General features: G+C 38.8%; 1 protein-coding gene across 6 annotated transcripts in view; it reads right to left on the reverse strand.

Moving 5' to 3' along the window:
* Window positions 1-2223: 2223 nt before the first annotated feature.
* The window catches only part of NF2 (NF2, moesin-ezrin-radixin like (MERLIN) tumor suppressor), a 184580-nt gene continuing 173376 nt past the window's right edge, over window positions 2224-13427 (reverse strand). For all 6 annotated transcript variants that reach the window (XM_075829842.1, XM_075829860.1, XM_075829810.1 and 3 more), the window contains one exon: window positions 2224-6053. In XM_075829842.1, coding sequence (XP_075685957.1) covers window positions 6003-6053 — 51 coding nt within the window. In that variant the 3' untranslated portion in view covers window positions 2224-6002. The remainder of the gene's footprint in view (window positions 6054-13427) is intronic.

Below are 13427 nucleotides of genomic sequence, written 5' to 3' on the forward strand. Positions count from 1 at the left end.
ACGGCGTAATGTGTTACCAATGGTTTTCTTGGTGACTGTGGTCCCAGCTGCCTTGAGATCATTAACAAGTTCCCCCCGTGTAGTTTTCGGCTGAGCTCTCACCTTCCTCAGGATCAAGGATACCCCACGAGGTGAGATTTTGCATGGAGCCCCAGATCGATGTCGATTGACGGTCATTTTGTATGTCTTCCATTTTCTTACTATTGCACCAACAGTTGTCTCCTTCTCACCCAGCGTCTTACTTATGGTTTTGTAGCCCATTCCAGCCTTGTGCAGGTCTATGATCTTGTCCCTGACATCCTTAGAAAGCTCTTTGGTCTTGCCCATGTTGTAGAGGTTAGAGTCAGACTGATTAATTGAGTCTGTGGACAGGAGTCTTTTATACAGGTGACCATTTAAGACAGCTGTCTTTAATGCAGGAACCAAGTTGATTTGGAGCGTGTAACTGGTCTGGAGGAAGCTGAACTCTTAATGGTTGGTAGGGGATCAAATACTTATTTCTCTGTGCACAATGCAAATAAATATATATAATTATTTTTTTTTATATAATCTCTCACTGGTAAAATTAACCTAGTCTAAAAATTCTAGACTGTTCATGTCTTTGACAGTGGGCAAACGTACAAAATCAGCAAGGGATCAAATACTTATTTCCTTCACTGTAACAATGGCCATTCTTATTCAAAGATCGAGACATTGAATGTGAACAGGATACCAAAATGCACAGACAATTATCGTATATCATGTGAAGCTGTAAAACAGAAAATGATAGGACAGCTCTTCTCACTTTGGGTTATTCAGTATGTTTATATGTACAATACTTTGTCGTATATTGGTGGATCAGTCCGTAATCTAATACTGATATGCAATGTACTGGTTCTATGTGCCAACATCATCTAGATATTCAACCACACATATAGCCTCCTGTATTAGTTTCACATGTTAAGCATTATTCTGCTGTAAACACTTCACGGTTCTAGTCCACATAAAAAAACGTTGCAATCACTTTGCTTTATCGTGTTTATATGGACTGATTTATTTAGGTCGTCTTCTTCATTTACATACGCAGTACTTCTCAAAGATCTGCTGGTTGTCTTTGGAAATAGGTCACATGTATGACAGGGTGGGGCTTACCTGCTGTCTAACCGTTTTGCTCTACAGGTTCATGCACATGGGAGTTTTATGGCTTCGTACAACTTCTAACCTCGGAGTTGCACAGAACCACAATACAACACTCTATAGGGCAATTTGCACAAAAAAACCACTATGGCAACAGGAAACCAGCAGAATTCTGAACAAAGCTCAAAAGCGTACCTCCACTTTCAGGAAAAAACGATTATAGTACAGTAGTGTGCACTAGAAAAGATTTTTCTAAATCACTTGTATTATTTATCTTGCTTCTAGCAGCAACACAGTCTGTGCAAAGTCCGTGCGGTCGCCTGCTCATAATTCTGCAGTTATAGACAGAGCGTCCTGCTCGTCTCCATGCCTCCCGTATGCAGAACGGCCGTTGGCGATATAGGATTGTACGACAGTGATGGCGGTTCTGGAATACAGGAGCCAAGCAGGACGCTCTGTCTCCCACTGAACAGTTAGAAGCCGCCAGCAGCACAGACTTTACATAGTACATGTTGCTGCTCGAAGCAACATCGCTAAACAAGTATTTTCCCAAAAACTATTAGTGCACACCCCTGTACTATAATCTTTTTTCACTGAAAGTGGAGGTACGCTTTAAGACCTGAATGGAGAAGAAATCATCCTGTAGAGTAACACAAAATATCATTTTTCCACTGTGAAATGTGAATTTTGTTTATTAATGGGGTTTACCTTTTAACAATAATTTCAAAATTCCTTATTTTTTGTACAGATGGTCCTGTAAACGGTTTTTGTGAACTTTGGTATACTTTTGTGACTGTAGTATTTGGGAAGACAAATTTCTTGAATATTCTTTAACAACTTATTTCATTGTTTGCATGTTATTCCATCTGCTGACAGATTTATCTTATGTTAGTACTGACAAAATCATTAGATGTTTATCTGTATTTGGCAACAATACTCAGGTCTTTGATCTTTCATCATGACTACAGTACAAAATGAATCAGTCCCTACTGTAGACTTGTTACGGGTTGGTGTTTAGATACATAATATACACATTTAATATCTTGTACAAGGTTCATGTGTCTTATTTGATACACTTTCAAAAGCACAAACTTTCATGTCCATAAGTCACACATTTTTAAATTTTTATTTTTTGTTTTATTTAAAATCAACACTGTTTTAACAAAACAATACTGAAACACTCCCCTACACCAGTCAAATAACATCAAGACTGGCGGGAAGACACAGGAGATATATATATACACACATAATAAAATACTGCAGTTTAAATTTTAAAATCCATCAGAGAAACCTGAATTAGGTCAGTACAATTTCATGGCAGAGTCCTCTCTTCAAACAACTCCCTCCTTCCTCTTCTCCGCCCCCCGCCTCAGTTGCAGTGTCACAGATTTAGAAAATATTACTCATGCCAAATGTGTAAGGCTGGTGAAGAAAGAGCGTTAAGAGGACTAAAGAGAGTCACTTGTCAGTCCTGTGTGCAAGCAATGAATTGTACATTTAGACCCATTTCATCACATCTTGATATCACATCCTTTCTTATATCAACATGTGGGTTGTCCCGCAGCTGTGACGGCATTGCCCTCAGCCGCTGGAGCAGCAGTGGCACTGTCGTCGGGGCTATAGGAGACCGATGTTGCCGTGTAGCTAGTTATAGGGGCTAAATGTAAAACTGGATACTAAAGTAAAAAGCAATGATATAAGCGAATAATACAAGCTGTGGTCATACAAAAGAAGCCTTTGTAACAGCACAACTAGAGAAATATTTTAGTGTTAAGAACTAGTTCACGGGTTCTTAAAGCACCCGTGACAACCAAATAAATGGAACCATTTTTAATAAAAACTTAACTCCACTCAAAACTTGAATTATTTTTTTTTGCAGATAAGCCCAATATTGCACTCCGGAAGTCACGTTCACAAGGGTTCAGGAAGCTGAGATATCAGGAGTTGCTTATAGGGTCTTTGCACCCCAAACCAAAATATTTTTTTTCGTCCTCAAAGGGTCACAATATGTTTTAGTCAGGGAAATAATTGTGTGAATTCTGTTTTTAATTCATATACAAAAGCCATGCACACAACTTCCCATAACTTAGCTTCCTGGACATTTGTCGTTATGATGATTGGATATTAAGGTTAACTGCAGCCCTGCATGAATATTTTAAGATTTAATGCGCATGTTCACGTTTGCAACCATGAACATCTTAATGGCTCCAGCTGCTGGATCAGACTACAAAGTGGATGGGTCATAGTCCATAACAATTGAAACACCGGTCTACACAAAACGGCCGGATGATTTTAATCAAGTCTATTTGTAAAGTTTGTCCATTTTTTTTTCTAATTCAAAAAAACTTTGGACGCAAAGGTAGACATAACCTTTAGGATGGCGCCCCATCACACATAGTATACTCAGCTACAGTGTATACTAAACCATCTAGTCTTCACATTACAATATAATTTTGCACAAGCATTAAATATGTTATACCTAACAATATTACAACAATGCATAATAACAAGAACCCCTGAACTAATGGAGGTAAAAACTATTTGCTAGATACATTCTAGTAGGACAGGACAATTCCATATCAGTTGTAAGACAATGCCTATAGTAAATGGTCAATAAGTGCATAAACAGAAACCACTTACCCTTATACTTTCCTAAGCTTAGCCAAACATATAGCTTAATGCAATTCCTCTGTTCACAAAAATTCCATGAGTTTTTCTGTCCATGCTGCTTCACCCCAGAATCTGCTTACCTCCATATCTAAAAGGTTGTCAGGTTTTAATAACTTACCTCTTTTAACTCACTTAAATCACTAAAAGTACTGAGCTTTTAATATACACGTTTCTTAAACTTAGTTCTGAGCTGAAATCTCAGAAACAGCAGCAGTATGAACATCTTATAATGCCTCAGTCTCTATTCATATTTGCATAGGGCCAGATTTAATAGTTCTGTCCTAAGTTTAGACAGAATAAAACTAGACCAGACAGACAGAAACTGCACCAAATTATTGACAATGGCGCATGCTGTATGATGAATTTGGCTGGACATTAAGACACTTTCTTTCTTACACCACCTCTTGGCTGCCGTATTCTATATAAGTATTTTGCACCAATAGAATGGTGCGTGTCATTAATAAAACTGCCAAGATGTAAAACTAATCTTAGCTCTCTGGACACTTTTCAAAACTGTTGAGGAAGGTGCAAAAAGTGTCTGGCACATTTTGCTTAGTAAATCTCTTCCATAGAACTCAATGCATGTGTGAGTGAATGTGTATGTGTGTTAGGCGGCATTCACAAAGCCGTATTACAGCTCAGTGCAGGAGCTCTGTATTTAGTGCCAAAGGCATGATCAGATCCTGCCATGTGTACCCAGGAAATCTGATCCCGCTTTTGGCTCTAGATATACATCTCCCGTGTAGAGTCACATTGTGAACGCAGCCATAGCAAACACAGGACATCCTTACTGCTATAGTCTCCAATCCCAGCTCAGGACAGCATTTACAATACTCAGAGTAAGGCTATTTTCACATGTTCAGGAACTAGTGTGGATTTAGGCACGGATTCTGTGCCTAAATCCTCATCAAATCCGCTGATATTCCGCATCTAGTGCAAATGAATGGGGTATTTGATACCCCATTCACATGCAGCAAATAAAATCTGCGCAGATATTTATCCGTGCCGTGGGAAAAAAGGTGACATGCTTTTCAGTGCGGAATCTGGATTCACCCCATTGAATGACAATGGGGCTAATCCACATGCGGATCCACTCGCACATCTGTGATAGAATTTCGAATGTCAGCCTCCAATTTCTGCCGTGGCTTCTTTGGAAAATACATGTCAGAATTTGCCATAGGCAAATCATAAACATGTAAACATAGCCTTGTAGTGCTCCTTTTGTGCAGAGTTTTTAATTAAAACAAGTTATTAAAGCATCAAAACTTTTAGGCAGGTAAATGATAAAATTAAATATTTGGATACCGTGGATGAACAGAAGTTCAGCAAGGTGAAAGCATTTTTTGTGAATTGTAGATACCCTTTTTGATTAGAAGTTCTACCACATGTTCATAAAAACAACTATTTCTTATTGAAGAGGTTTTTGCCAACTGCATGAGTTTCATTAGTGTGGCACAGAGGGGGTTTAGAGGCATTAGACACAAACTAGATTGGTTACATGCATCTGATTGGCTGGATGAAAGTCAGCTGCTGATTGATATTAACGGGAACACTGTCTCAGTCTGAACAGTATAGCTATTCACATGACATACACTGCCGAATATTTGCTAAAAAAAAAAAAAAAGAAGCGGAGTAGTTTGCATTTACATGGATATTTTCTTAGTTTGTGTACGTTACAACACCTTTAAGTCAATTGTCTATTGATGTATAACTAACTGCACATCCCCTTTTTTCATGGCAAACCATCAGGAAAACCACAGTCAAGCGCATAACAAAGTGTAACCTGCACAATTGTAATCAGATCAGCAGAAGATAGTATAAAGATGGGGAAGAGGATACATGTAAATGCAATGGCAAGCATGAGCATAGCCCAAACAAAAATTCTTTCCTTTTAGTGTTTGGAGAAATGCCCTTTTATGCCACTTTATTTTAACTACTATACTATTTTTGTAAGGACTGTATCTTGGTATGAATAAAGTTTCAGCAAAAAAAAACTAAAAACATCTGTAACATCATTGTACCTTGTAGTGTTACCCTTTCTATATGTGGTAATGAGACATAACACAGGCTTGGTTTAAAAAAATAAAAATAAAAAGGCAGTTCCAAAATATTCATAGAAATCCATGTTGCAGTTGCGTTGATGCCTCTGTATTGCATTATGGTCCTTCCCGCTATCTTTGGAGAACTTCTGACATCTGCAATTCACAGGCGATAAATTACAACTCTTCAAAGAAGGCAACTCTGCACTGTGTACTCTGCAAAGTGAGCTGGAGGAAAGAAAGAAGAAGAGGTTACAGGAGGAAGCAGCATGACTACATTTCAGAACACGTACAACTACCATCTACCTTATAGTAAGTGGACGAATCCCTTGTAAGACCGATAGTAATGCGGATACATCTAAGCAAAGAAAAAAATATATACAATACACATCTTTCTTAAAGAGGTTTCTCCAGTTTTATGTAAATAAGGCTCTGTTCACACTAGAGTCATGGCTTCTATTTATAACAGAGCTACGACAGCTGTGCCGGATTAGTTTTAGAACAGATACCGACGACTCCTGATGGACACCATTGATTTTAATGATCATCATTGGAGCTCCGGTATTTTTGACAGCTAGAATGGCACTGAAAATACCAGAAAGCCCAACGGACACTATTAACGCTAATGTGAACACAGCCTTGCATTTAATTCCCCCTATTTTATCATGTAGTTTTAAGGACCAAAACTCTGTGCTGATCAATTTCTTAATATATCTTTTATAGTGGAAGGAGCTTTGCTTTTCTGAAACAAAGCTACAAATTCTCTGCATAGACATTGAGTTAAATTATACAATTCTAGTTAGTCACTTGCAGCCTCCACTATAGGGAGTTTAGAAGATATTGTGTTTTATTATGTATTTCAATGTAAAATGGTATGTAGTTAGCTTTTAAGCTCCCTCTAGTGGCGGGTGCAGAAAGCCAACGTGTTAAATTTTAAATCCATGTCTATGCAGGGGATTTAGAACTCTATTAGAAAAATACAGCCCCGACTACTATAAAGATATATTAAAAAAAGTAATATGTACAGATTTTTGAAACTATTAAGATAAAAAATAAAATTTAAAAAATTGGCATTTAAAAGGGTGGATATCCTCTTTCAAGTGTACCTATTGTTTGACAGGTGGCATAATAAAGACAGAGAAAGTTTAGAGCCCGTCCAATGTACTGATTAGGGAAAAGCCAAACAAAGCTAACAGCCAACGAGGCACAGTGCTCATCTGAGTGTTTCTACCCCTTCGTTCCAGCAGTTTGCATGGGTCTCGTTATATCAAAAACCTCGGATATGTCATAGCAATATGACATGTCAGAAGTTTTCTTAAACTACACACATGTACTTTAAATTCACAAGGAAGAAAACCTGGACCACACATCCACTTGCTATACTTGATCTATTGCAACTCCGCAAAATTTAAAAAAATGAGGTTCTTCGTAAACATTTTGATCAAACTGTATAAGCCCACTTGCCACCTCATGGAGACTTTATAAGAGTTTCTACATATTTGTTCTCAGTTTGGCCTTGTAGACTACAAGGCAAGGTGAGTTTAATCCACCTGTTCACTTTTTTTGTGGTGTTGCGTGATCTTTGTTGCTGTGGTGCTGTAGCTGTGGGGGGATGTCGCCCAGACCCATGGTGACTTAGACAACTGGGCGTCTTTTACCTTTTTACCAACTGGGCGATGTAAAGAGAAGTGTATGACGCTTACCAATCAGCGTCATACACTTCTCTCCATTCATGTCCATCTGTATTCACAGCACAGCGTGATCTCGCGAGATCACGCTGTGCTGTCACATACACCCACATTAACTTTACTGAAGTGTCTTGAGAGTGAATAGACATTGCCTCCAGCCAGGATGCGATGTCTATTCACACTCCCGAGACTTCGGTAAAGTTACTGTGGGAGTATGTGCTGTGGGAGTAAGTCCCACAGAAACTTTAGCGAAGTGTCGGGAGTGTGAATAGACATCGCGTCCTGCCTGGAGGCAATGTCTATTCACTCTAAAGACACTTCAGTAAAGTTAATGTGGGTGTATGTGACAGCACAGCGTGATTTCGCGAGATCACGCTGTGCTGTGAATACAGATGGACATGAATGGAGAGAAGTGTATGATGCAGATTGGTCAGCGTCATACACTTCTCTTTACAACGCCCAGTTGGTAAAAAGGTAAAAACGCCCAGTTGTCTAATAAGAAACTAATTAGCATAAATCTAAAATTGTTCATAACTTGCTCAAAAATGATCGTTTTTCAAAATAAAAACCACTTATCTACATTACAGTGCCGATCAGATTATGTAGGAAATAGGGTACTTCTAATCTGGTGACAGAGCCTCTTGAAAACCTGTCTGACCTAGAGCTAATCTAACTTCTCTTGAAATAAACCCTGCATGAAAGCAGGATTAGATTATAAAAGGTTTCAGTCTATGAGAATAAAGAATAAATGTTTCCATTATCTGACGGCAAGAGGACATATTGAAACCTATTTGAGTTGATACACAATTGTATATTATAAAGTTGCTTTTGTTGTACAATATATAATATATTTACATTAATAATTTAATAAAGTTGATGGCATTGCAAACTAGAATACTCATGTTTAAACTGGATAACTATCAGAAGACAGTCAAGTCTCTTGAGCTAGCCTCGTCCCTATGTACCCTAGCATACTGGCAAACCTTGGGACAATGCATGTATAAGAGAACTAAAACAGGATTAACACACTTACCCATAACCTTACCCATCCTAAGTAACCCAATGAACTGTTCATATCCAAAACACACAAAATTAGCAGGTGATTTACATTGTCCTAATAGGGCATATGAAAAAGGGGTAGCATTTGAAAACCCCATTAAAAAGCATCGGTCATCATACTATGCTGCCCTATGTAAGGGAAGCATAGTATGGCGAGACGTCCGCTTTACAAAACTGTACAAAAAAATATTGTGCCATTTAGTCTAATAGTATAATCCAACGCAAAAGAATAATTATTACTCGGTCAGATGGACAGATACGTTTACAATGTTCAAGTGATGCAAAGTCATGACCCATGCTTACAAGAGAAATTTACAAATCACCAAGCCTGCCTGACTCTAAATGATTAATGCAGCTTGACCAAGCTATAGACTTTACAAGGAGAGGTTATCCTTAGAAATTGACAGCTGGCAGCCCTGCATACACTGTCCATTTACCAAGGCCTTTCCTAACCTCAATTAATCTTCACACATGCCAGGCAAACTGAATTGAGAATCCCTTATGACCTTCCCAGGTCAGGTATTGTAAAGTTCTTATGTCACCAGATTTTAATACTGCAATCTGTCTCCCATTGTGAACGTCAGGTGGGCAACAGCAGCAATATATATATACATCCACACACATTATAAATGTATTTATTTCCAAATTCAGAGGAAGAAAAAAACCACACTTGGCTTTAACAAATAAATCACTGCAGGTATAAAACTTAACTCATTTTAGTGCTTTTAAAAAAAAATAAGCATTAAGAATCTGTTTAAGGGCTCAAGCTCCAAGTTGTACGGAGCTGTTATATGGTGTCTATAGCAGTCTATGCAGCCATATTGAATCTCTGTGTGCCACCAGTATTATACAGTTTTTATGTCAGATTGGGGAGAAAATCTCCAACATATTACCATATGGAGAACCATAGGGCGCTACATGGAATGCCTATGGCTCGCCAAAGGAACTCTATGTGCTGCCGTGCAGGCTCTATGCACTTAGCTTTGCTGTGTGCATGAGACCTAACACATAAAGTCTCAGAGACTTGTGCAAATGTTATCCATAATGTGGTGAGGCTGAAACGAGTCCTGGTCTCACTCTTCTGAGAACATTTTTATAAACACACTATGGATAAGAAGGTTGTTTCAAGGAAAAATCCAATTTTAAATATACAGTATATCCCAGTACCATCATTATTCATCGTCATGACATTTAAGAGGATCTCCATCATCCAGGACTGTAGCGATGCATATAAAGCGAAAAAAAAACAAACAACAAACTTACTTAATACATCCACCTGTCCTCCCTCACCGATTACCCGTCTTCCTTCTCCTGGCAGCTCAATGGAGCAGATGGGCAGATATTGGTTGAAGTCACGCGTCTGCACTATTCTCTATACGATTAAATTGCATCATGAGCTTTCTTCTACGTTCACTGGCAATAAGTGGTAGTCTTAAGTCATGTACTTTGCAAATATAATGTATGTTCTGGTTTTTAGTCATTGACATCTTGTTGCCTAGGAGCTATTTTTTTGTCCCTATTATGATTTAAAAGGAGCTAGTGTTCTTCTTAAACAGATCTATTTATATAAAGAGTATCTCTTTACATCGCCATACTCAATACTTCGCATTATAAAGTAGATTTCCAACCTTATTTACATCACCACTTGGGGTTCGTAAAGTCACACCACCACCAATTTTTCTCTGAAAAGCGCTCAAACCCATTTAGCTCTACTTGGAGATTTCCGTCATTCAGAATATCTGTTAGAGCTCTCACAATACAATGCGGTTGCATCACAGGCACGAAGAGAGAAAGTGACAAAAAACAACAACCCGATACCCCTTCCTCACTGCTCAGAGGTTTCTGGCAGAAAATTGGAGCCCTTTGTCCTGTGAACTGTTAAGAGTCTTAGCTCATAGACCCAGATCTTCTAAAGTCTTTGGTCTCTCTATACCCCATAACATATCCTTTTTATAGTACTAACAAGGAGGGCTTCCCCCAGCCCAGCTAAATTGAATCCAATATAAACCGTGGGTACATTTTGCTATAATCTTACTGCTGTAAGAATTATTATAACCTATGTATATCCTGAGCATAATTAAATCATCAAGACATAACACTGTAAATATACAATAAACCAAAACAGAAATGTCTCAGAGAATACACAATTTTTTCAAAAAATATATAGAATTTTATTAGTCCACATATGAACAAACATAGCCCCCCTACAAATATATACATACAATGTTAAAAAACATATATAACAACCAGGAATAATACCATCAAAGTCGTATTTCACAGTTGATCCACAAAACAATAATTACACACTCTGGCGGTATATCTAAAGTGTAACCCCGCCTGTAACACACTCAATAAGTGTGGCTCTCAAAGGTTCAAGCTCAGGGTATGTTCACACACAAACGCAAAAACGTCTGAATATACAGAGCTGTTTTCAAGGGAAAACAGCTCCTGATTTTCAGAAGTTTTTTGAGCCACTCGCAATTTCCGCTGCGTTTTTGGAGTTGTTTTCTATAGAGTCAATGAAAAACGGCTCCAAAAACGTCCCTAGAAGTGATCTGCACTTCTTTTTCACGGCCGTTTTGTTTACGCGGCCGTTTTTCAAAACGGCCGCGTAAAAATACGGCCCGTCGGAACAGAACGCCGTTTTTCCCATTGAAATCAATGCGCAGATGTTTGGAGGCGTTCTGCTTCCGATTCTTCGGGCGTTTACAGCCCAAAAACGGCCGAAAATAGGCCGTGTGAACATATCCTAATACTCAAGAGTGAAAGTAAATTTACCTGTGGAGTACAGTGTAACCCCGCCTGTAACACACTCAATCAGTGTGGATCTCCAAAGGTTCAAGCTAATACTCAATGGAGGACATGATGGCAGTTGGACCGTATACCTGGAGAGATCACACCTCGACGTGCGTTTTGCAACCTTTGTCAGGAGGTGAATGAGCTGCTCTTTATCCTGGTTTAAATACGAAGTGAAAAAAAAAACTATATCCAATGGCGCATGCAGCACCACGTTCACAACATGCGTCACTCCATCTGTGTCAATGCCGCCCATCTCTACACAATGTGCGCCAGTGGATATCGCTTTTTTTCACTTAGTATTTAAACCAGGATAAAGAGTAGCTCATTCGCTTCCTGACGAAGGTTTGCGAAACGCACGTCGAGGTGTGATCTCTCCAGGTATACGGTCCAACTGCCATCATCTCCTCCATTGAGTATTAGCTTGAACCTTTGGAGATCCACACTGATTGAGTGTGTTACAGGCGGGGTTACATTGTATGTATATATTTGTAGGGGGGCTATGTTTGTTCATATGTGGACTAATAAAATTATATAAATTTTTTGAAAAAATTGTGTATTCTCTGAGACATTTCTTTTTTAGTTTATTGCTGTAAGAATTATTCCTCAATGGCCTCTTCTTCGTGGAGATAAGCTCTCGATCCTTACTTTATTGAGCATTACAGGATGTAACATTAGCACCTAATGGCAGGGATATCCTCGACCTTTGCAACTAAAACATCATGGGAAGTGGAAAGCCAAATTGTATCACAGATTGACTGCATTACAGATATATTATAAACGAGCTGAAAATAAATATTTAAGTGACCAAACACAGACACAATACATATTTTAGACCGTTCTGAGCGCAGTGCTGAGGCCCATGTGACAGAAATGTGTTAAGGATTCTGGTTGGTTATCACAGGCAGCTGGAGCACATACTAGAACTCAGGGTTTCCGCTTTGGTGCACATTGCAATGTGAGCAGGGAAAGCAGGAGAGGGGAGGGGGATTCCCTTGGGGCGCCTCCGGCTGCCCCCATTCTCTCTGTCGGCCAGCTCAGCTCTCGCATCCAATTAAGAGTGATGCAGGGCGGCTGGCTTCCCCTAGAATATGGAACACCTCGTGTGTGAAAAGAGGAGGGCGGCGTGATAAGACAGAATTGTGGCAGAGAGGAAAGCCCTGTGAATAAGAGGAGTTATACTGCAGCTCTTAATAGTGCAATGTTTAACCCATGGAACACCAAATTATGGGTGGATATATACATAGGACCACAAATTAAAGAGTACAAGATAAGCTACTCAGTTCCATGCTCACAGAAAAGCACGAGGATACAAGCAATGTGCTTTTATACAGGTTATATATTGTAATATTCTTATCATATAACGGCATTCCTTATAATATACAGCTGTTGAAGAACCCCAATTTGAAAAGAAAAGAATGTTTTACGTCAATACCGGTCTGGTGATTGATGTTTCCCTCCATGGGAAGGGGTAAACTTGACTGGACCAGTTTTCAGATTGTGGTTCATTAAAAGAATAATACCTGTATAATTAGCATCAATTATGCATGTATTATTTCATGTACATTGATAGAAATGGCCATTTACATGTATTATAATGGTATTATTGATTATTTAATTGATAAATGAGGTTGCATGTACTGAAGGTCTCCAATTTATCTAATAATGCTTAACATGGGATAAGTAAAATATCCAGGGCACAAAATAATTGCCGCTTGGTTTTCTGAAAGAAAACGCCTGGAGAAAAAGAAGATATAAAACAAAGACATACTAATGGACTGGAAATAAAGATTGCAGGAGATCCGAGGTGCAGTGGCTGGAAAACAGCTGGAAGAGTAGGAATAAGACAAACATAAATAAGACAAGCATGAATAAGTAGGGTAAAACAATCCTGATATTCGGGATATAACAGGATACAGGATAGAATACAATATAATAGACAAAGATATGAGAAGGGGAACACACCAGCCAGCTGATGTTACAAACCTCATGGACATTATTTGGCTGATAAATGTAAATGTTGGTCTAGCTTCTAACTACCCAGGATAAAAGGTCCTTT

This window comes from Rhinoderma darwinii, chromosome 1 (genome assembly GCF_050947455.1).
Source record: "Rhinoderma darwinii isolate aRhiDar2 chromosome 1, aRhiDar2.hap1, whole genome shotgun sequence".
Lineage (NCBI taxonomy): Eukaryota > Metazoa > Chordata > Amphibia > Anura > Rhinodermatidae > Rhinoderma > Rhinoderma darwinii.